The following is a 21,892-nucleotide window of genomic DNA, read 5'->3' on the forward strand; positions in this document are numbered from 1 at the left end:
ATTAAATGTTTTTAAAATCTCTATTATATTTTATATTAATATTTTATTTGTATTTATTTGTATTTTATTTGTATTTACATTTATATTTACATATATTAATTAAAATTTTAATCATTATTAAAAGTAATTTATAATTATAGGTATTAATTTGTTTCTTGAAAGAATTCTAAAACAAAGAACAATATATTATTATAGTAAATATTAAAAAGTTTTTATAAAAAAAAAAAAAAAAAAAAAATTGTGTACTCAAATATTTACGACGTATAATTTAAATTCGAGCAGGTAGTTTTAAAATTATAAATTGAAGAGATTCCATATAGAATAATATATTGCTTATGATTACATGACTAATTACACAGTTATGTGAATTAATAACAAGTGTAATGAACGAATTATTTTTAAATTTCCAACTATTTACGCTTCGAAAAATTAATGGAAAATTTGTTGAATATTTACTGAATAATTGTGGCTATTGTCACACACACATTATTTCATGAAAATATCACATGAAATTCCACGTTTCCCGTATGAGCCAAATATTGATTTGTCATAGTTGTTATGTAATGACTGATATTCCTAAAATTCTTTAAAAAAAAAAAAAAAAAGAAAATTGGATTAATGAAATATAGATTTTTTTACTATTTTTATAAATAATTTCTTGAATTAAAATTTGACACTGTTTTTATACAATATTAAATAATAATAAAAATTATTACCTATTATTATTCGAAAATAAAATATGGTTATATAATAATAGTAATAATAATAATAATAATAATAATTATAATAATAATAATGATAATTTTTATTATTATTATTATTCAAAAAAGTAACAATATTCGGAATAATAATAATATCGTAATAATTCGAAAATAGTAATAAATTTTTTATGGAAATATTGGAATTTCATATATATAATTCTGATAGTAAGAAAATTTTCCAATAGAGCTACAAAACAGGTTAAAAATTCGTCTTTATTATTACTTTATATATACGTATAAAATTTTACGATATATGATGAATTTTCTGTCATATTCATTTTTTTTAAAGGAAAATGTTTTTAAAATTTTAAATTAAAATTTCGTTCTTATTCTTATATAAAAATCTATTTTTCTATCTTTTAATATTGTAAATATCTTTTAGAATTTTCTCTATTTTTTATATCATATATTTATTATATAGAAATACATAATACAATAACTAATAATTCAGGGGGGAAAAATTGTGCAAAAATGTTCAAGAATTCACAAATATAAACGTAGATAAATAGTTTCAAGAGAATTTTTCTTAAAACTTTTATGAAAAAATTCTTTTATCCTGCAATGAAACACAATTTGCTTCTTTCTTTTTTTTTTAGTAAAAATAGTTTTACTTATTAGATATAATAATGCAGGTCTGAAATTTTTTTGAATAAAATAAAACATTAATGATTTAAAAATGAATTTAAAGAAAGGGGAAAAAAAAGAATTAGAAAAACTGAAAAAAAATTTTCAATTTAACAAAAACTAAAATTTAATAAAATTAACAAAAAAAAAAAAAACGAAAATTAGAAAAAAGCGGAAAGTAATTAAAGAAAGTAGAAATATTAATTATTTAAATTACTTATAATTACAAAAGAGAATATTATTTGTATAATGTAATGCAAATAACGCCTTTAGAGAATTGAGAATCAACTCTCCGCTAGGATATTCGTTTTATATAATAAAATACACTATACAATATGAAAACCGCAGGCGATTTCAGAATATGCTGAAAATGAGTTTCTTGAATAACCATTGCATTTTGGATAACGTGACTACTGGTTTGGAGAAACTGACATCAAATTTAAACTGTTCCGGTGAACTGGTGAGAATTTAAACTTGAAAATGAGAATGAATTTTATTACATACACACAAAAACGATATACAAGTGCACAATATACCCAAAGTGGAACAATTTTTACTCAAAAAAAAATTCTATTTACATTTTTATCTCTTCCTCCCTCAAAAAAAAAATTCTATTTAAATTTTTTTTCTAGTCCCCCCTCAAAAAAAAAGTTCTATTTACATTTTTTTTTCTCTTCCCCCCCTCAAAAAAAAAACAGAATAGAAATAATTATTTCAATAAAAATTGAATTTTAAATAATTTTTTTCTCTTCCTCCCCCGCCCCCCCCAAAAAAAAAAACAGAATAGAAATAATTATTTCAATAAAATTTAAATTTGAAATTTCAAAAAAATAATTTACCAATAAATGTTTATTTTTAAATTATAGAAGAAAATGGAAAAATTAATTAAAAATTAGAAAATAATAAAAAAAAAAAAATTAATAGCACATTTGAAGAGTAAAATTTTTTTTTTTTTTTAATTCAAATTTTACAAAATTCATTAACAATTATCCCTCGTAATTAACTCAAGTGAATTTCGTGTTTTATGAACTTTCTTTTTTAAACTCATGATCTCTTCCCCCATGAAACATAGTTTTTTATTCCGATCGAGTGAAATTTTTAGGCTATAAAAAAAAATCCACTGGTGATGTAGCTGAAATCCATAAAATAATTTTACGCGTTAAGCTTTCTGCTCGTTATCTCTCTTGGCTTTTTAGTAGCCAGTGTAATGTTTGACATTAAAAAAACGAAAAAAAAAAAAAGAAAAATTGTACGTTATAACTACCACACGTCATATTCTGGCTTAAAGCCAAAAAGTAAAATTATTTCCACGACATTTTACATATATATATGTATATACCTAATCGAGAAAATAACAATTATTAGTCTAGTCATTTTTTTTTCATTCCACATTTTCTGCCTGTTGCACTTTTTTTCAAACATTAAAAAATTGAGAATTTATTTTTTTTCCCTTTAAATTCACTCGCAATGTAATTTTGCAATTTCTTTAATAAAAATCAGTTGATTAAATAAATAGACAGTGGAAATTGTGTAAAATTTAAACATTTGAGAAATGGGAAGAAAAATATATTAATGAATCTCTCTCTCTCTCTCTTTCTTTCTTTTTCTCCAAGGAGTTATTTTGCTAAAAGGACAAAGTAGGAATGACTTAAGGGAAAATGAGAAAATTGGAAAAGATCATTTGTCTGAATGAGAGTGAAGTACATCCCCCAGTAACCATTAATTTACTGGACTTCTATTGAAACAAACAAGAGTCGAAAGAAATTTTTTTTTATTTCTCCTTTTTTTTAATTCATTTTCTTATTTGAAATAGACAAACGATTTTTTTTTCGTACCCTCCTCTGTATATAAGGAAACTTTAAAGAAAACACACAGAGAGAAGAGGGTAAAAAAACGAAATGAAATTATTGCACTCTTTCTTCAATTATTTCGAAATTTTCTTTTCTCCTTCAAAGAGAAGAAAATATCTTTGTGTCTACGCAGTTTTTTTTTTTTTTTTTTGCTTTAACAAAGAAAGTTACTTATTTAATGTTGTAATTAAATGCATATTCAGAATACTTCACTGATGAAAAATGTAAAAGTTCCAACTGTGAAGGGAATAAGAAAAAAAATGGAAGTTAACGAAGAAAGAGAAAGCAGGAGGATGAGAAGGGAGGAAAAAAGAAATGAGAGAAAAAGTAAATGAAAAAAAATACACCAATTGAAAGAAGATAAGGAAAAAGAAGTGAAAATAGAAAAAAAGTAATGAAGAATCAAGGCAACTAATCAGAGAGAAAATCAAATTTAATGACTATTTGTTGCAGAATAATTGAATTTTGAAAAAAGAAATTAGGATTATAAACATTATTATCATTATTATTATTATTATTATTATTATTATTATTATTATTATTATTATTAACAATATTAAATATTCTATTTTATAAATAATATATTGAGCTACTATAATTATTATGTTTATAATTCATTTATAAATTATTTCTATTTTATTTTATTTTTTTAAATTTTATTTCTTATTTATTTTTCCCTTTAGTTTACAATACAGTCGACTCTCGATAAAGTTTAATTTTAAAAACCATAGAAAAAATTCAAGTATTCAATATTTTAATCAAAATTTTTTCAATACACCAGAAACAAACTTCAATTTTTTGAGAAATTCAAATTACCAAATAGTTGACTGTATTATATTTTAATTTTTTTCATTACTTATAAATATTTTATAAAGAAAATTATTATTTAAAAAATTGGCCAATATTTTAGGTATCGAAAATTTTTCAAAAAAAAAACCAACTTCAATTTATTGATGAATTTTATTTCTCGAAAATTTATTTATAGAGAGTTGACTGTATTAAATTTTTATTTTATTGTATATTATTTGTTAATATTTTATAGGATAAAATTATAAATATAAAAAAAAATTGACAGTCAGCTCTCGATAATCAAACTTTGAATAAATTGAAATTGAATTTTGGTGCTTTGATAAAATTTTAATACTTGAAATATTTGATATAAATAAAACTCTCAAAAAATTAATTTTTTTCTATGCTCCTTGGTATTCAATTTTATCAAGAGTCGACTGAATATAAATATTATAATAATATAATAATAATAATTATTATAAAAATTAATAATAATGGTTGTAATAATAATTTTAAATTATAAATCAAAAATAACTTATAAAATTTTCGAACTAATAAAAAAATTTTTCTGTCATAAAGAAAAAATTTGTTAAAAAAAAATTTGGGTGTAATTCGCATTATTTATTAATAATTTTTTTTGTGCAGAAATATACAGAGGAGGACTAAATTAATCTCAATTATAACAAGTCTCCGGACCGGATTTCATTATGAAAGTAATTTTTTTTTGTTTTTTTTTTTTTTTTTGAAGTTTAATGTGTCTAATAACAGGTTCGTTTAAAGAAAGCATAAATGGGGAAATTATACAATCAACAACAGGAACGACATTTCAAAACAACTTTTTTTCTAATTAAACGAAAATTGTATGATTACAATTAAAATTTTATCACTTGTGTCTTTGATAGAAAACTGATTGAAATTTTTATTCGAATATAAAGATTTCTTACAATAAAAGTTTTATAAATTTTATAAAAAAAATTTAATTTAATTTAATTTTTTAATTTTTTAATTTTTTTTTTTTTTTATTTTTTTATAATAAAATTATAAAAAAAACTATTATTATAAATTTGGAAAAAAAACTATAGTAATTTTTTTTTATAAAAAAATACTTAAATACTTAAAAAATAGAAAAATGAAAAAAATTAATTTATATAAAAGTATTTATAGTATTTTTCACTTTTTTTCCTTTGTATTGGTTTTTCTTTCCTTTTAGCGACGCATTTTATAAGCGTCTGACCACATGGATTTAATACTACTGATTCGATTGCAAATCGAATGAAGAGGATTTTTTTTTTAATTTATTTTTTTTTTTTATTTTTTAGAAAGCAGTAAAGGGAAATAGTTTTCCTTTGTAGGTAATCTGTTTTAGTTTCGGGCAAAAGAAAACACGAATTTGCTTTCCCTGTTTCAATTTTCTCATACAATGCCCGACTAAAATCCCCTTACACTACTTGTGGCCCATACGAAATCGATATCAGTCGACTCTTCAAAAAAAAGAAACAAAAAAAAAAAAAAAGAAACTGATTTTTTTCTGACTGTAAAATGTCAAGGTTTTTGTTTTCATTATTTATTTATCTAGCGAGAACAATTTTTTTATTGTTTATTAAGAGAAAAAATTATTTATTTTATTTCCGTAAATAATTTTTTAAATAAAAAACTTCTAATTAAATATTTAATATATAATTTACTGTAATTTTTCCGTTAGTTTTAAGCATTTGAGAATTTTGAAAAAAAAAAATTGAATATTAATGAGTGAATTTTTTTTTCAGCTCCCCCTCAAATAGTTGAGATTAGCAGTCATCCACATTTGGACAAAATAGAAATAAAAGCCGGAGATAAATTAACACTGGAGTGCGCGGTACGAATGGCTAAACCAGCTGCCACTATTATTTGGTATCGAGAAAATGTTGCAATCAAAGGAGGCGATATCAACGTCGACCCTATACCAGTATCGGATGGTAAGATAAATATAAATATTTTCTACTTTTTTTTTTTTATTTCCTGATAATTTATTTTTTTATTCATTAAATTATTACATGGATAATTTATTATTTATTATTATTTATTTATAGTTTTTATTATATTTTTTTATATATTTTCTTTATATTGTTTATTATTTAAACATATTACATTTTTTATTACTTACTATTATTTTATTTTTTACTCTCTAAATTTCAATTATTAAAAATGTTTACTAATTTGAATTAGTGACTGATTTTGTTGCTTTTGAAATAGTAAATTTTACTCTAATAAATAATTAGTAGAAATTACTATTTATTAGTAAACTAATTCAGAAGCTAAAATTCCATCACTATAATAATTAAAATTAGTAAACATTTTTATTTTTACTTATTCAAATTTCGAATTTTTAGTTACTATCATTTTGGGTCATTTTTTATACATTCTATTTATTCTATTTATTATTTTCTAAACTTTTCAACGTTCAAGTGAACGAAATATTTTTTTGTGCTTTTATATAATTATTTTATATATAAAAAATAAAAATACAAAAAAAATTATGATAAAATTGTGATCTGAAATTAGTAAGAAAAAAAAACAAATGAATTTTCTTTAAAAAAAATAAAAAAATAATTGTATTTTTTAGCCTAAAAACAGATTTTTTTTCAAAAAAATGCTATAAAAATCAATTTTTTTATTTGGAAATTTTCTTGTGGATTCAAAAACATATTTTCTACAAAATTACGAATGGATTTCAAAATCTACCAATTTTTAAAAAAAATAAAAATTCAAAAAGGGTCAAAATATTTTCTGACCGATTTTATTTTATGACCACACAAAAAATTACTTTAAAAATAATTTTGTTAAATATTTAAATTATTTCTTTAATATAGTTAAAAATATAGGTGTATCCTCCCCTTAAAAAAATTAATATTCATGGTAACTTTTTCATAAAATATTATAAAATACCTAAATAAACAAAAAAATGTTAATAATAATAGAAATTAATAGGTATTTAGTTATAATAATAAGAATGTTGAAATAATTTTTATCTGTTGTAGAGAGTTATGGACACTTACCTACTCTTTATAATAAAAAAAAAATAATTTTTACCATTATTTTTTTTATCATATTATAATTATTATTATTGTATTAATAAACAATTCTTTTTTTTTATTAAAATTCATGTTTTCCAATAATTAAAAATGCCCGAGAGATAAAATCATTATTTTATATTATAAGAATATTGTTACTGTAACTTTATCAAAATTATTTTCATCTTTTTAATTCAAATATTATTTTCTAGAATTTTAAATTATTTTTTATTACTTTTTATCCTTTTTATGAAAATAATTGAATTATTGCGAAGGAATTTATAAAAAAAAAAATTGTAAATAATTAAATTCCTGTGAAATTTTTATTATTTATGAAAATAATTAAATGTTTGCTTAAAATTTTTTTTAAGTAATTGAATTTCTTTTTTGAGAAATTTTATTTAAATAGTACTAGATATTGAAAATCATTGCAATGAGAAAAATTTTTGAAAATAATTAAAATTAAATCAAGAATTTTATTCACATTTTTTTAAATAATTGAACTTTGGTGAAGAATTTTGTTTATATATTTATAAAGATAATTGGGAATTTGACGAGAAATTTTTTTTTTTAATTTTGAACATAATTGAATTTTATTTCCTTTGAAAATAATTGACTTTTTACAATTATTTGTAAATTTGTAATTTCTCCAAAATTGAATGTTTTTAGTGTTTTCAACAAAAAATTTGAATTCCTGTAAAATTTTAATTATTTTTAAAAATAATTAAATGTTTGCATACAATTTTATTAAAAAATTTTTGAAAATAATTGAATTCTAGTGAGATCTTATTTTGTTTAAGAAAAAATACATTAATATAATTTTGTAATTATTTATAAAATTACAAATCCAAACAAAATAACATCGTAAAATATAATTGAATTATATTTGCAAAATTTTATTAAAATAGTAGATATTAAAAATCATTAAAATTAGAAAAATGATTGAAAATAATTGAAAGTAGGACAAGAATTTTTTTGTTATTTATGAAAATAATTGAATTTTGCAGAAGAATTTTGTTATTTATAAAGATAATTTGGATTTTTACTAGAATTTTTTTAAAATTTTGAACATAGTTGAATTTTATAAGAATTTTATTTTTTTCTTTAAAATAATTGAATTTCTGCAATTATTTGTAATTTCTCTCCAAAATTGAATTTTTTTAGTGTTTTCAACAAAAATTTAAATAAGAAAATTTCTAAATTCTATTATTTTTGAAATTGATAATTTTATTTAAAAAAAAGTAGTAAGAAGTTAGTATTTTATTAAAACAATTTCCTATCAGACAGAAGTAATCGATTTTTTATAAATTCATAAACTCGATTAATAAATAAATAGTTCGAATTTTAATTAAATTCACTGTTGATTAATTAAAAAGAAAAGGAACAAAAAAATTCCGGAAATTAATGAAAACGAAGAATTTCCCATCATTTTATAATTTTCACGTTTATTTCATTTTTTGTTCGCTTCGACAGTTTTCCAGACGATATCATTGAACGCTTGGCTTCTTACTTGTGCGGTTTTTCTCTCTCTTAAAAAAAACAACTTACGTCTGAAAATCTTCGACAGCGAGAGAGTGAGAGAGTGAGTGAGAGGGAAAAAAGATTAAAACTAGTAATACTTTTTCTTTTGATGTTTCATTAACACGAATGGCGTGGATTTCCACTGGCTTGAGTTAATTCGACCCAAGAGATGACCAGCGATTGCAATGTATATAGTATCAGAGAGGCGAGAGAGGAAGAGTGAGAGAGAAAAAAAAAGGGAAAAGTTGATTTTGGACTCTGGAAGCGAGCCAGACTTACGTGCCGACCAATTGATCTAGGATATAGAATAGAATTCCTATTCATTTTTTTTCTTTTCTTCTTTTTTTTTATCATACTATATATATATATATATATATAACTCGCGATATGTGCAGCTGGATTTTTATTCATCATACTCATCGCTTTTTTCTTTTTCGGCTTTTTATTGATTTTTCCACTACGGCGTTCGAGCTTTAAATTAGATATACGTGAAATTACTTTAGTTGGCTTTGAGAAATAATAGAGCAATCTATTTTTGCCAAGCTTAGCTTTCACTATTATATGAGAAACTTTCAGTTTTGTCTCTTTTCGATGCGATATTTTATTATCTACATATAAAAACCTATATCAATGATTTATTTTATTGGGAGTTAAAAACTTAAAGAGAATTCGAAGAACTGCTTATATATGAACATTAAAAACTGAGTTCAAATATTTTACATTGAAAAAAATAAATTTTGTTCGACTCTTCTACTATATATTTTGATTCTTGTTTTAACTTCAATTCTCAATTTTCCTTTGGAGATTTTTTCCCATTTTGTTAAAAATAATTTTTCTGAAAATTAATTTATAAAAATTAGATTCTTCTCGTTGTTTTTTTCTTTTATCAATAAAATTTTTTTTGAAATAAATTTATAAAAATTAAATTCTTCCGCTTGTTTTCTTTCTTTTATCAATAAAAAAAATAATAAAAAGAGGAATTTTCAAATTTTCGATTGGAAATTTTTTTAAATAAAAATTTTCCAGAAATAAATTTATGAATAAAAATTAGATTCTTCTTTTTTTCGAGTAGGAAAATATCATTTTTTCTGAATAGAAAAAAGAACAATGTTCAGTTTTTCAATCGGGAATTATTTTCACATCTTTTAAAAATATATTTTTTCTCGAAATAAAGAAAGGATATTTTTTTTTTTACAAAAAAGGACGGAAAAATTTGATTTTTATTCATAAAAAAGAATTTATTACTAAAAAATTTATTTTTCCAAAAATGGGAAAAAAATTCTAAATTGAAAAATTGAAGATTCTTCTTCTTCTTTTTTTTACCGAGAAAAAAAAGAAGAAGAATCGTCAATTTTTCGATTACGAATTTTTTTCCCTCTTTGTAAAATTAAATCTTTTAGAAATAAATTTATGAATAGAAATTAGATTTTCCTTTCTTTTTTTTTTGAGTGGAAAATTTTTTTTTTTTCAATAAAGAAATAAGAAGATTCTTCAATTTTTCAGTTGAGAATTTTTTTCACACTTTTTAAGAAGAAATTTTTCAAAAACAAATTTATGAATAAAAATTAGAAACTTCAATTTTTCGTTTCGGAATTTTTTGTATTGTATTTTTGTATTTGTAAAAATAAATTTTTCCGAAATGAATTTAGTAAGAAAAATTCAAATTCTTCTTTTCTTTTTTGGAGTGAAAAAATTTTCATTTCTTTTCTCAATGAAAAAAGAAAAATTTTCGAATTTTTTTCTCACACTTTGTAAATATAAATTTTTCCGAAATGAATTTAAAAATAAAAAATCCAATTCCTTTTTGTTTTTTTTTTTTTTTTGTTGGCGAAAATTTTCTATTTTTCCCTTTTCTCAATAAAAAAGAAAAAGTAGAAGAGAAAGTGAAATTGTTTGTAAATATTTTTCTCGTCATGCGATTTTTGAAATTCTTAAGCTAGATTGTGATGGCCCTTGGAGTTTCGTCTCGAATCGTGATATAAAAGAAGGGACAAATGCACAAAACCAGTAAAAGCTTCTGCCCGGAGGCTTTTAGCTGAGATTTAAGTGGTGTCCCCCCTCCCCCCATTCTAACAACTGTTTTCTGTTGTACGTTAAACTTTCCCATTACAGAACACACGTTACAAGCACTCCTCTTAAAATTTATAGCTTTTCTAATAATTCACAACTGATTTTAAGTTGTGTTTTTTTCACATTTATCCTTAAATGTGCTTTTACACGATTTTTTTATTTTCATCTCCAAAAAAAAACAACTTTACAAATTTTTCGTATTTTTACTTCTTTATTTCAATATTGTAATTTTTTGATAATTATTTATTTTGTTCAATAAAATACGGGACTGTAATAATTAAAAATTTATTTATTACCATATATAAGCGAGACTCGAATTTATTTATTATTTTACCGAAAGAATTTATTAATATTTAATTATTAATTAATATTTAATTAAATAATAATTATTTAATTATTTATTTATTATTTTACCGAAAGAATTTATTAATATTTAATTAATAATTAATATTTACTTAAATAAATAAATAATAAATAAGTTTGAGTCCCATTAATTTTACCGAAAAAATTTATTAACATTTAATTAATAATTATTATTTACTTAAATAAATAAATAATAATAAATAAATTTGAGTCCTATTAATATTTAATTAATAAATTATTTTACTTATAAAAGAGAAGAATCAAAAGGTAATTTTTGAGAAGAAAAAAAAGAAGAAATTTTTCATCAATGAAACAGCTGAATTTAAAATTGAAATAAAATTAAAAAAGAAGATATTGATCAGAGAAGAAGAAATTCTGGAAAAGAACTTTCAGTTGGACAATAAAATTTTATTGGCAATTTTCAATTGTTTTTTTTTTCATTTTTCTTTTTACTATTATAATTGTCGTTTATTCCAATTTTTACGAGTATTTCTAAATTATTTAATTTATTTTCAGATAAAGAGATACTAAAGGATCAGGGCAATAAGAAAAAACCAATGAAATTCGATACAACTGGATCATTAACTATTGTTACAACTCCCGAAGATGATGGAATGAGTTATACCTGCGAAGCGAGACATCCTGCCATTGGAATTGAACGACCGATGAGAGCAACTGTGAAATTATCTGTTTTCTGTAAGTATATTTTACGTTTTTTATTTTTTTAATTAATTAACTGCGTAATTCATAATTTGTCTTATTTTTATTTGAAAAAAAACAATATTTAAAAAAAGAAAAAAAATAATAATCAGTTTAATTTTTTTTTTTTATTAATTAAATAATTAATTATTTTGTAAACAAGTGTATGAATAAATAATAAAATAACTAATTATTTAATTAATTGTTCAATTATTTAATTGGTTATTTATAATTATGTATTCAATAATTTAATTATACAATTAATAATTTAGTTATTTTATTATGTAAATTAATATTTAGTTAGTTATTTAATTATATAATTAATTATCTAATTAATTATTCAATCACTTAGTTAATTAGTTATTTAATTAGTTATTCAATTGTGTAATTAATTATTTAATTCGTTATTTAATTATGTAATTAATTTTTTAACTAGTTATTAAGTTATGCAATTAATTATTTAAACATTTAATTAATTAGGTATTCAATTATAGTTATTAATTTAATAAAACTGAATTTCTTAATTATTGATTATAATTACATATCAATTTGGAAATAAAAGATTTAAAAATGGATTTTTTTGGTTTCTATTTTTAGAGTTTGTCTGCTTTTCAAGTTACCTATTTTATTTTTTTACAGTTAAGCAAATTTTTCAAATTATGGAAATTTTCGAATTTAAAAAAAAAATGTATAAAAACTCATTAATTTACGATTCATTTGTTTTAGATTTCTATGACGTAAACTTAATCTGCGTTATGTATTTTTAAATAAAAAAAAAAATTTTTTTTTCAAATCAATGAAACTTATCGCTTACATTTTCAAAAAAAATGGATTCATTAATTCCCTTGATGTTCTAAATGAATAATTTCGTTTCATTAAAATATCCGGAGGCATTGTTACTTTTTTGCAATTGATGGGAAAAAAAAAATTTAATTTGCTTTGAAAGTTTAGAATTTCAAGGAGTAAATTTAGAGAAATTTGTTTTATTAATTTTTTTATTTTTCTATCAGTTTTGATTTTTTTTTATTAAATTAATTAATTTATAGTAATTATTATGTCTATTTTATAAATTAGTTTATTTTTCAGAAGAATGGAGAAAATGATGAAAAATAATAGTAGTTAAATTAAGAAATTGAAATAGTAAAAATAATAATAATAAAAATAAGAAATTGAAATTGTAGAAATAAAAAATAAAAATGGTAGGAATATAAAAAATGAAAATAGTAAAAATTAAAAATAAAGATAGTAAAAAAAAGAAATAAAAATTGTAATAATAAAAAATAAAAATCGTAAGAAATAATAATGAAAATTAAATTTGGAAATCAAACGAAATTTGATTTAAAGAATAAAAATTAAATTTGGAAATCAAATGAAATTTGATTTCATTAATTTTGTAATTAATAGTTAATAGTAAATAATAAATTTAATAATAAATTGAAAAAATAAATATATACAAAGTAAACGAAAAATAGAAAAGAAAATTTCCATCTGCGAAATATTTGTGTAAATTTTCCCGTTGGCAAATTGTAGTTTTCATTTAAAGAACAGGTCATTTAAGAGATACTTTCAAGTTTCATTTATAATCGAGTGGTTTTGCAAGTATCTTGGTCATTTGTTCGTGTCAGTTTGAAAATAAAGCAATTTCTCTCTCTATGTGTACCGATATATATATATAAATATACTCGTTTACTTTCAACAGATCCTCCTGAACCGCCTCAAATAGAAGGCTACACCGAAGGGGAAACTCTTCGACGTGGACAGCAAGTTGAGTTGGTGTGCAAGTCTCGAGGTGGCAATCCACCAGCGCAGGTCGTTTGGTTCAGAAATGGAGAGCAAATAAATTCAGCTTACCGCACTGAGGGTCGAACATCGCAGAATATACAAACATTTTTGGCCCAAGCGCAGGACAATAAAGCCCGTTACACTTGCGAAGTCTCAAACATAATGAGCGTTCAGCCCATGAAAGCTCACGTCGATCTCACCGTTCTCTGTGAGTTCCATTTCTCTTAATTTTAATTTTAATTTAATTTAGTTCCTAAATTGTGAATTTCTTGAAATTAAATTTAATTCTCAATTTAAATTCAAATTTAATTCAAATTTTTTATTTTAAATAAAAAGAATTGTGAAATTGTTGTTTTAAATTTAAAAAAATGTAAAATTGTAGTTTTAAGTTTAAAAAATTGTAAAATTGTAGTTTCCAATTTTAAAAATTGTAAAATTGTAATTTTAAGTTTAAAAAAATGTAAAATTATAGTTTTAAGTTTAAAAAATTGTAAAATTGTAGTTTTAAATGTAAAAACTTGGAAAATTGTAGTTTTAAGTAAAAAATAATTGCCACATTGTACTTTTGCTTTTGTATTTGAAAATAATTTACTAATTTCAGGGAAATTTGACGAAAATAATTTTTTTTTCCTCTCATTTTTTGTTTCAGTCGCTCCCAGTGGAGTGAAAATATCCGGACCAACCGAGGCGAAAGCGGAGGAAAAAGTTGTAATAACTTGTACGACGGAAAATTCAAATCCAACTGCGGAAATAAAGTGGACAATAGATAAGCATATTATCTTGAATATGACGTCGAAAACTGAAATTGCACCGGAAGGTGGTTTTATCACCAGTTCTAACGTTACCTTCGCCATTAACAAAGCCGCTCAGAAGGTCGTTGCAATATGCCAGGCACTAAACCAAAAGCTCACTGAGACCATAGTGGGAACACATACAATTAACGTGATTTGTAAGTTCATCCAGATAATGAAATTAGCCTCAGAAATCTTGTTAATTTGTTTAAAATTCCACTGTTCGGTACACAACAGCTACTTTATATAGTAATTAATAAATAAATAGTTTATTTTACATAGTCAACTATTTTGTTGAAGAAATTAGTCATTGAATTATGTAATTAATAATGTAATCATTTCATTAACTATTTAATTAATTACTATAATTAAATTAAAGTGATTTCTTATTTTTTGATTATAATGTTAAATTCGTTTAATTTTAAATTTAATTCATTTTGAGTTTCATTTATTTTCAATTCGTTTAATTTTAAATTCATTTAATTTTAAATTTCATTGATTTTGAATTTAATTAATTTGAAATTCGCCTTATTTTATGTTTAATTGATTCTGAATTTAATGAATTTTAAATAAAAAAAAAACAATTTAAAATTAGAAATTCAGGTACTAAATAATTTTTTTGTTTATTTTATGTGCAGATCCGCCGTCACATTTACGAATCACTGGTTATGAGGAAGGGACGACAATTCAGGCGGGTAACGTTTTAAAATTGGCGTGTTCGGTCACTTCTGGAAATCCACCGCCAACAATTACTTGGTATAAGAACGAGAAGAAGGTACGTAATGAGGTAAATTCGAAATTCTTTTCTACTAATTGTCAATAGTTTTTAGTAGCTCCACAAAACTAACTGGAAGAAATTAGTATTGGGCTTGTAGATAAAAATTTTATCCAATTACGAGGTTTGTGGTTCAGAAAAATTTCCATTTTATCATTGTCATCACTTTAGTGTTTCCCTTTTTCTAATTTATTTCCATTTCTCTACTTTTTTTCTAATTTTATCAATTTTTTTCTATTTTTCTTCCGTTTATTCTATTTTTTGTCCTTTTTGAAATTTTTTTTACTATGTATTTTTTGTCCCATTCCGATATTTTTTGTTCGATTTGAATATTTTTTTTTTCAATTTTTTTATCCAATTTAAATATTTTTTCCGTTCTTTGTTCGATTTGAATTTTTTTTTTTTGTCCAATTTGAATATTTTTTAAAACTTTTTATCAGATTTGAATATTTTTTTTTCTATTTTTTGTATCCGATTTAAATATAAATTTCGTTCACATTTGAATATATTTTCGATAAATTATTTTCAATTTACAATCTATAATATTAGAAATTTTTATTTTTCAATAATTTGGTTATTCGTTGAAATTATCGTAAATTGTAGTTTCAATTAAATTATAATTTATCAGGAGAAATTTCTACCTGAAATCCTCATATATTGATTTTATGTTCATTCCTCTCGCGTCTAATCTCGTCTCATTAAACTATAACCATAAATCTATTTTAGGTTCAAGATACAATCAGGCATCACGAACACATTGTCACAAGTGAACTTGCTCTGGTAATCAACGCCTCGGACAACAACGCTCACATTAAATGTGAGGCGGTCAATTCCGCAACGACATATCCCATGTCACAAAAATTAATTCTAAAAGTTCTCTGTAAGTATTTTACGAAATTTTTATTTTTACGAAATTTTTACTGGATGAAAATAAATTCTCGTTTTTTATTCTTTTCGAATATTTAATCAAATACAGAAGTTAAAATTATAATTGTAATTATAAACGGGCTTGTCCTGTTTATAAATAAATAATTATTTCTATTTTTAATTTTATTTATATTTATATTTTTATTTTTACTTTTATTTCTATTTTTATTTTTATTTTTACTTTTATTCATATATTTATTTTTACTTTTATTTATATTTTTATTTCTATTTCTATTTTTATTTTTACTTCTATTTTAATTTCATTTACTTATTAATTTATAGACGGGAAAATTATTTTTATTTCTTTTTTTTATTCTTACTTTTATTTTTAATGAAAATGTTTGATGTTTTTCGCAGTCCCTCCGGATAAAGTTAAAATAACAACGGATCCAAGATCATTCGAGGCTGGCGGTTCTGGAAAATTGATATGCGAATCAAGTAGCAGTAATCCAGCAGCCGAAATGTCCTGGTGGATGGCTGGAATCCCGGTCGAGGGCACTGAAAACTCAACTAAACCGGGACTCCACGGTGGATACGTTTCAATAGTCACATTGCCATTGGACTTCAAGGAATCTATGAACAATAACGTTTATACATGCCAGGCGAGAAATGCAGCTATGGAGAGGTCCATTCACGACGCAGTCACCCTCAACATTCTTTGTAAGCGATTCTCAATTTCAGTAAACAATTTATCAATTTTTACCATTTTCTTCTTTCCTCCGAAAATTTTTTTTTATTTCCTCTCTGTGTCAATTTTTTCCAAAAATGATTTTAATTACAATTTTACTCACTATTTTATAATATTTTGTTTTTGGATTGAAATAATAATTTGATATTTTATTCAAACAATATATATTTTATTTAAATAATAATATTTTGTTTACAATTTTGAATATTCAATAATTTATTCAAGAAATTTAATTTCAAAATCAGAAATTAACTTTCGAAATAACAATCTATTTTAATAATTTACAAACAACTGAAAGCAATTAGTAAATTAACTTTAATATTCAGTTCATAATTGATAATTTAATTTGATTATTTTCGCACAGCTAGTTTGACAATTTAAATAATGATTTAATATTTTTTTTCTTGTGTTTAGATAAGCCAATTTTCACGAATCCGGAGCCAAGTGAGTTGATAGGAATGGAAAATGAACCGTATATTATAACGTTACAAACGAGAGGGAATCCGGGGAAAATAACTTACACTTGGACACGAGATGGATTACATCTTCCTGACAGAGGGAGGAGAATGACAGCTCGAGGGCCCACCTTGAATATCACGAAATTGGAACGTTTAGACTCGGGAAGTTACGTGTGTGAAGCTATAAATGACAAAGGCGCCACATTTTATCACTTGAATCTAACAGTTCAATGTGAGTTGCAATATTTATTTTTTTCCAAATTTATTTCAAACAATCATTTCAAAAAAGAAGGAATTTTTCAAAATATTTTTTATCTGAACAATTACTCACAATTTTCTTTGAAAACAAAAATTCAATAATTGAATAAATTATTCACATTTTTCTCATAACGTGAAAAAAATTAATAATTTTTTTTCGCAACTTGAAAACAATTAATAATTTTTTTTCGCAACGTGAAAACAATTAATAATTTTTTTTGCAATGTGAAAACGCGTATTTCGAATAAATTTACTCTATTTAAATTTCAAAAACATTGATTTAAATTACAAAAAAAAAAATGTCTCACCAAAAAGGGACTTAATTTAAAATTGAAAAAAATGGGATAATCCCCTTCTTTTTTTCAAGATCCTGCGAAAATTACAAGAACGTCAACATCTGGCGTTATTTATCCACCGGAGAAAGAAGCGAAACTTTTTTGTGAGGTGGATGGCAGTCCAATGGGTGAGGAATATATCACGTGGTACAAAGCTGGAACGAGCATTGAGGTCCTCGGGAAATATTCACTTTCATACGTGAATAAGACGTCGTTTCTTCATATCGAAAATCCAGGAAGAGATGACGTGGGCGAATATCAATGTAATGTCAACAATGGAATTGGAAATGTTACCTCCAGTCCAATATTATTTATCACAAATTGTAAGTTCAACAAAATGTATAATATGCTTTATTTCTAATTTCTGGAGATTTTTTTTTTGTTTCTCAAAAACTGTTTCTATTTTCTATTTTTGAATTTAATTTAATTACAAAATATTTATGATTAAAAAAAAGGAGAGGGGGAATTCTAATTTCCTTTCTTTTGGGTAATTTTCACGGAATTTAAATTCTCATTTGTTGCATGTATTTTCAGTCATTCCGGAAATGGCGAACTCGCCACTGACGAGAAAAGCGGCTGCCGTCAGGGGAGTGAACGCACAGCTTTTTTGTAAAGCACGAGGATCTCCTCTACCGGAATTCTCATGGTTTTTCAATGGAAAACCTCTTTTGCCTAATCTCACTGAATATAAATATGGTTTTACATCAAGTAACGTGAGTATTCAAATTCATTATATTTCGGCGACTAAAAAATTACGTAAAGAGGAGAAATAATTTTCTACTTCTTTTATTTATTTATTTTATTTCTTTCTTTATTTATTTTTTCTTTCTTTCTTTCTTTCTTTCTTTCTTTCTTTCTTCCTTTATTTATTTCTTTCCTCTTTCTTTTTTCCTTTACTTATTTATTTCCTCTTTTCAGTTATCCGAACTCTATTCGCAGTCAGTATTGACAGTGAATCGTGTGACGTCAGAAGATTATGGAAAATATGAGTGTCAAGCTCGCAATAAAATGGGCATGAATAAGGAATTAATTCAATTAGACGTAACGTCACCGCCAGATCAGCCGTCGGATTTGGAAATTTATAATGTAACACACGATTCGGTGATGTTAATATGGAAACGGGGATTCGACGGTGGATTGCCGACTTCGCATCAAATTCGTTGGCGCCAAGCTCTCGACTATGAGAATCGTTATCATTATTTGGATGTGTCGCCGGGAGATTATAAAGCACTTATCACCGGTCTCTCATTGGGGACTTACTATGTCTTTAGCATTAAAGCCATGAATTCGAAAGGCGAAAGTGCTTTCCTGCCGGATCTAGTCAAAGTTCAAACATTACGTGAGTACTTTTGACAAATTTCTAATTACTAATTTACAATTAGTCTATCCAGTTTTTTTTTTTTGTAGTCACACAAAATTATTAATTAGTATCTGATAAACAAATAGTAATTGATTAGTATTAATAAAAAAAAATAGTAATTGATTAGTATTAATAAAAAATAGTAATTTATTAGTACCAGGGCTCAAACCACTGAAAGTATTCAAAATACGGACTTTGCGGACCAAAAATGAAAAATTATGGACCGAAAATTCTTCTTTAAAACAATTATTTTTAATAATTTTTGACAAAGTTCTTTGAGAACTTTCAAATCCAATTCTTCAATGAAATAAATTAGAAAATAAAAACTTGAAATAATTTCAGAAAAAATTGAATTGGACTTTTTCAATAAAATTAATTCTACAAAATTGTTAGTAAAGAGGTATGAAAAATTCAAATTTTCCAAGATTTTAATTCGAAACCTTTTTAAAATTCAATTATTTCTAAAAATTCACGTTATAATACGTTTTTATTGAATTATTATCTAAAATTTTAACTGAAATTTATTTTTAAATCAATTTTTATTTGAAAATTCTACGAGAATTCAATTATTTAAATACAACAATAAGAAAGAGAAAGAAACATTCAAGTATTCGATAAATTATTATTTATTGAATAATTGAATTTTTCTTAGCATTGAATTCACATAAAGAATTTTATCAACAGATTTTTAAATAATTTAATTATTTTGACGAACTTTAATAAAATTTCCAAAAATAATTGCATTTTTTAAATCAATTTAAAATTGTATTAAAAATAATTTAAATTAAATTAATTAAATAATGGAATTCATGTGAAAGTTTTATTACAATTTTTAAAAATAAATGAATTCTATCAACAAATTTCGTTAAATTTTTTAAAAATAATTCAATTCTTTTAGAAAAATTTTATTTAAATAGTAGATATTGAAAATAATTGAATGTCGACAAATTTTTGAAATTAATTAAATTTCTACGAAGAATTTTAGTAATATTTTTTGAAAATAATTCAATTGTTATGAAGAAATTCAGTAAAATTTTTAAAAATACTTTAATTCTATTAAGAAATTTTTTTAAAAATGTTTTAAAAATAATTATTAAACTCTAAGAAACAAAATTATATCAACATTTTTTTAAATAATTGAATTCTTTTGAAGAAATTTAATTACATTTTTGAGAATAATTACAGTTTTTCGAAGAATTAATTTAAAATTGTATTAAAAGTAATTGAAATCCTGCTATTGGTTTTATTTACTTATAAAAATAATTGAAATCCTGCCATGAATTTTATTAGTTATGAAAATAATTGAATTTTTTCAACGAATTTTTATTAAAGCTTTTAAAAATAATTGAATTCTTGCAAAAAATGTTATTAATTGTTTTAAAGAATTGAACACTTGAAAAGAATGTTATTAAAATCTTTTTGAAATAATTGATTTTTAACGAAAAATTTTATGACAATTGTGTTTTAAATAATTGAATTCTATTGAAAAATTTATTATTTATGAAAATTGTGTTTTAAATAATTGGATTCTATTGAAAATTTTATTATTTATGAAAATTGTGTTTTAAATAATTGAATTCCATTGAAAATTTTATTATTTATGAAAATTGTGTTTTAAATAATTGATTTCCATTGAAAATTTTATTATTTATGAAAACTATGTTTTAAATAGAATTTTATAAACGTTTTTAAAAATAATTGAATTCCTGAGAATAGTTTTATTATTTATCAAAATAATTGAATGTTTGCGTAGAATTTTATCAAATTTTTTTTTTTAAATAATTGAATTCTATTGGAAATTTTCATTAAAATAGTAGATATAAAAAATCATTGAGTTGATGAAAATTTTTGAAAATAATTGAAATTTTGCCAAGAATTTTATTAAATTTTTTTTAAATAATTGAATTTCGAAGAAGAATTTTATTATTTATAAAGATAATTGAAATTTTGACGCGAATTATTAAAAATTTTTGAACATAATTGAATTTTTGCAAAGAATTTTATTACTTTTGAAAATAATTGAATTTCTGCAATCATTTGAAACTTCTCCGAAATTCTCCAAATTATTGCATATAATTTACGAATTTTGTGTACTTTTTCAAACCAATTACGGACTTTACGGACGTTTTTTCAAAAAAGCTGACTTTTACGGACTTCAAGTAAATTTACGGACCTTGTTCGAGCCCTGTAGTATTAATAAAAAATAGTAATTAATTAGTATTGATAACGAAATAGTAATTGATTGGTATTAATAAAAAATAGTAATTAATTAGTATTAATAGTATTATAGAAATATGTCTAGAATATCGATATTAATATTTGCCTTCTTTTCAATGCAACAAAAATATTCACATATTCATAATAATCACATATGTTCGAGAATTAGTAGCACTATTTTTTCTTTTTTTTTCATATCACGTCTATCTATTTCACGTAAATGTTACACTTTCTAGAATCATAAACAATGTCTTGCACGATTACATTCGTTCTCATACTAAATCATCGCCGATTCGCAAAATTAACCCATAAAGCTCTAAATTACAAAAGGGTATTCTCGGGTTTATAATCAATTTTTCACCTAGTTAGCGAAGAGAAATAAAATTTAGTTTTCTGGGTCGAGGGAAATTTTATTTTCCTCTCGCACAAAAACAAAAGTACAGTGTAAACAATAGTTGAATTTATTTAGACTTGAAAAAATGAAAATCAAATGTTCAAACAATTTAGAGAAAAAATTGAACTAATAAATAATTTTCAATTAGTGGAAAAAAAATGATACAGTGGATACTGAAAT

At 22.7% G+C, this 21,892-nt stretch overlaps 1 protein-coding gene across 12 annotated transcripts in view; it reads left to right on the plus strand.

The window, feature by feature from the left end:
* LOC122508484 (nephrin-like) overlaps positions 1-21,892 on the plus strand; it is a 403,257-nt gene that overhangs the window by 372,867 nt on the left and 8,498 nt on the right. For 10 of the 12 annotated variants that reach the window (XM_043621868.1, XM_043621866.1, XM_043621865.1 and 7 more), the window contains 11 exons: positions 5,791-5,979; positions 11,545-11,724; positions 13,427-13,717; positions 14,159-14,458; positions 14,939-15,087; positions 15,802-15,955; positions 16,360-16,662; positions 17,105-17,380; positions 17,774-18,064; positions 18,276-18,454; positions 18,660-19,080. In XM_043621868.1, the coding sequence (XP_043477803.1) occupies positions 5,791-5,979; positions 11,545-11,724; positions 13,427-13,717; positions 14,159-14,458; positions 14,939-15,087; positions 15,802-15,955; positions 16,360-16,662; positions 17,105-17,380; positions 17,774-18,064; positions 18,276-18,454; positions 18,660-19,080 (2,733 nt within the window). The remainder of the gene's footprint in view (positions 1-5,790; positions 5,980-11,544; positions 11,725-13,426; positions 13,718-14,158; positions 14,459-14,938; positions 15,088-15,801; positions 15,956-16,359; positions 16,663-17,104; positions 17,381-17,773; positions 18,065-18,275; positions 18,455-18,659; positions 19,081-21,892) is intronic. The other 2 variants (XM_043621872.1, XM_043621871.1) reach the window with 1 other exon arrangement.

Source organism: Leptopilina heterotoma, unplaced genomic scaffold, assembly GCF_015476425.1.
Source record: "Leptopilina heterotoma isolate Lh14 unplaced genomic scaffold, ASM1547642v1 Lhet_54, whole genome shotgun sequence".
Lineage (NCBI taxonomy): Eukaryota > Metazoa > Arthropoda > Insecta > Hymenoptera > Figitidae > Leptopilina > Leptopilina heterotoma.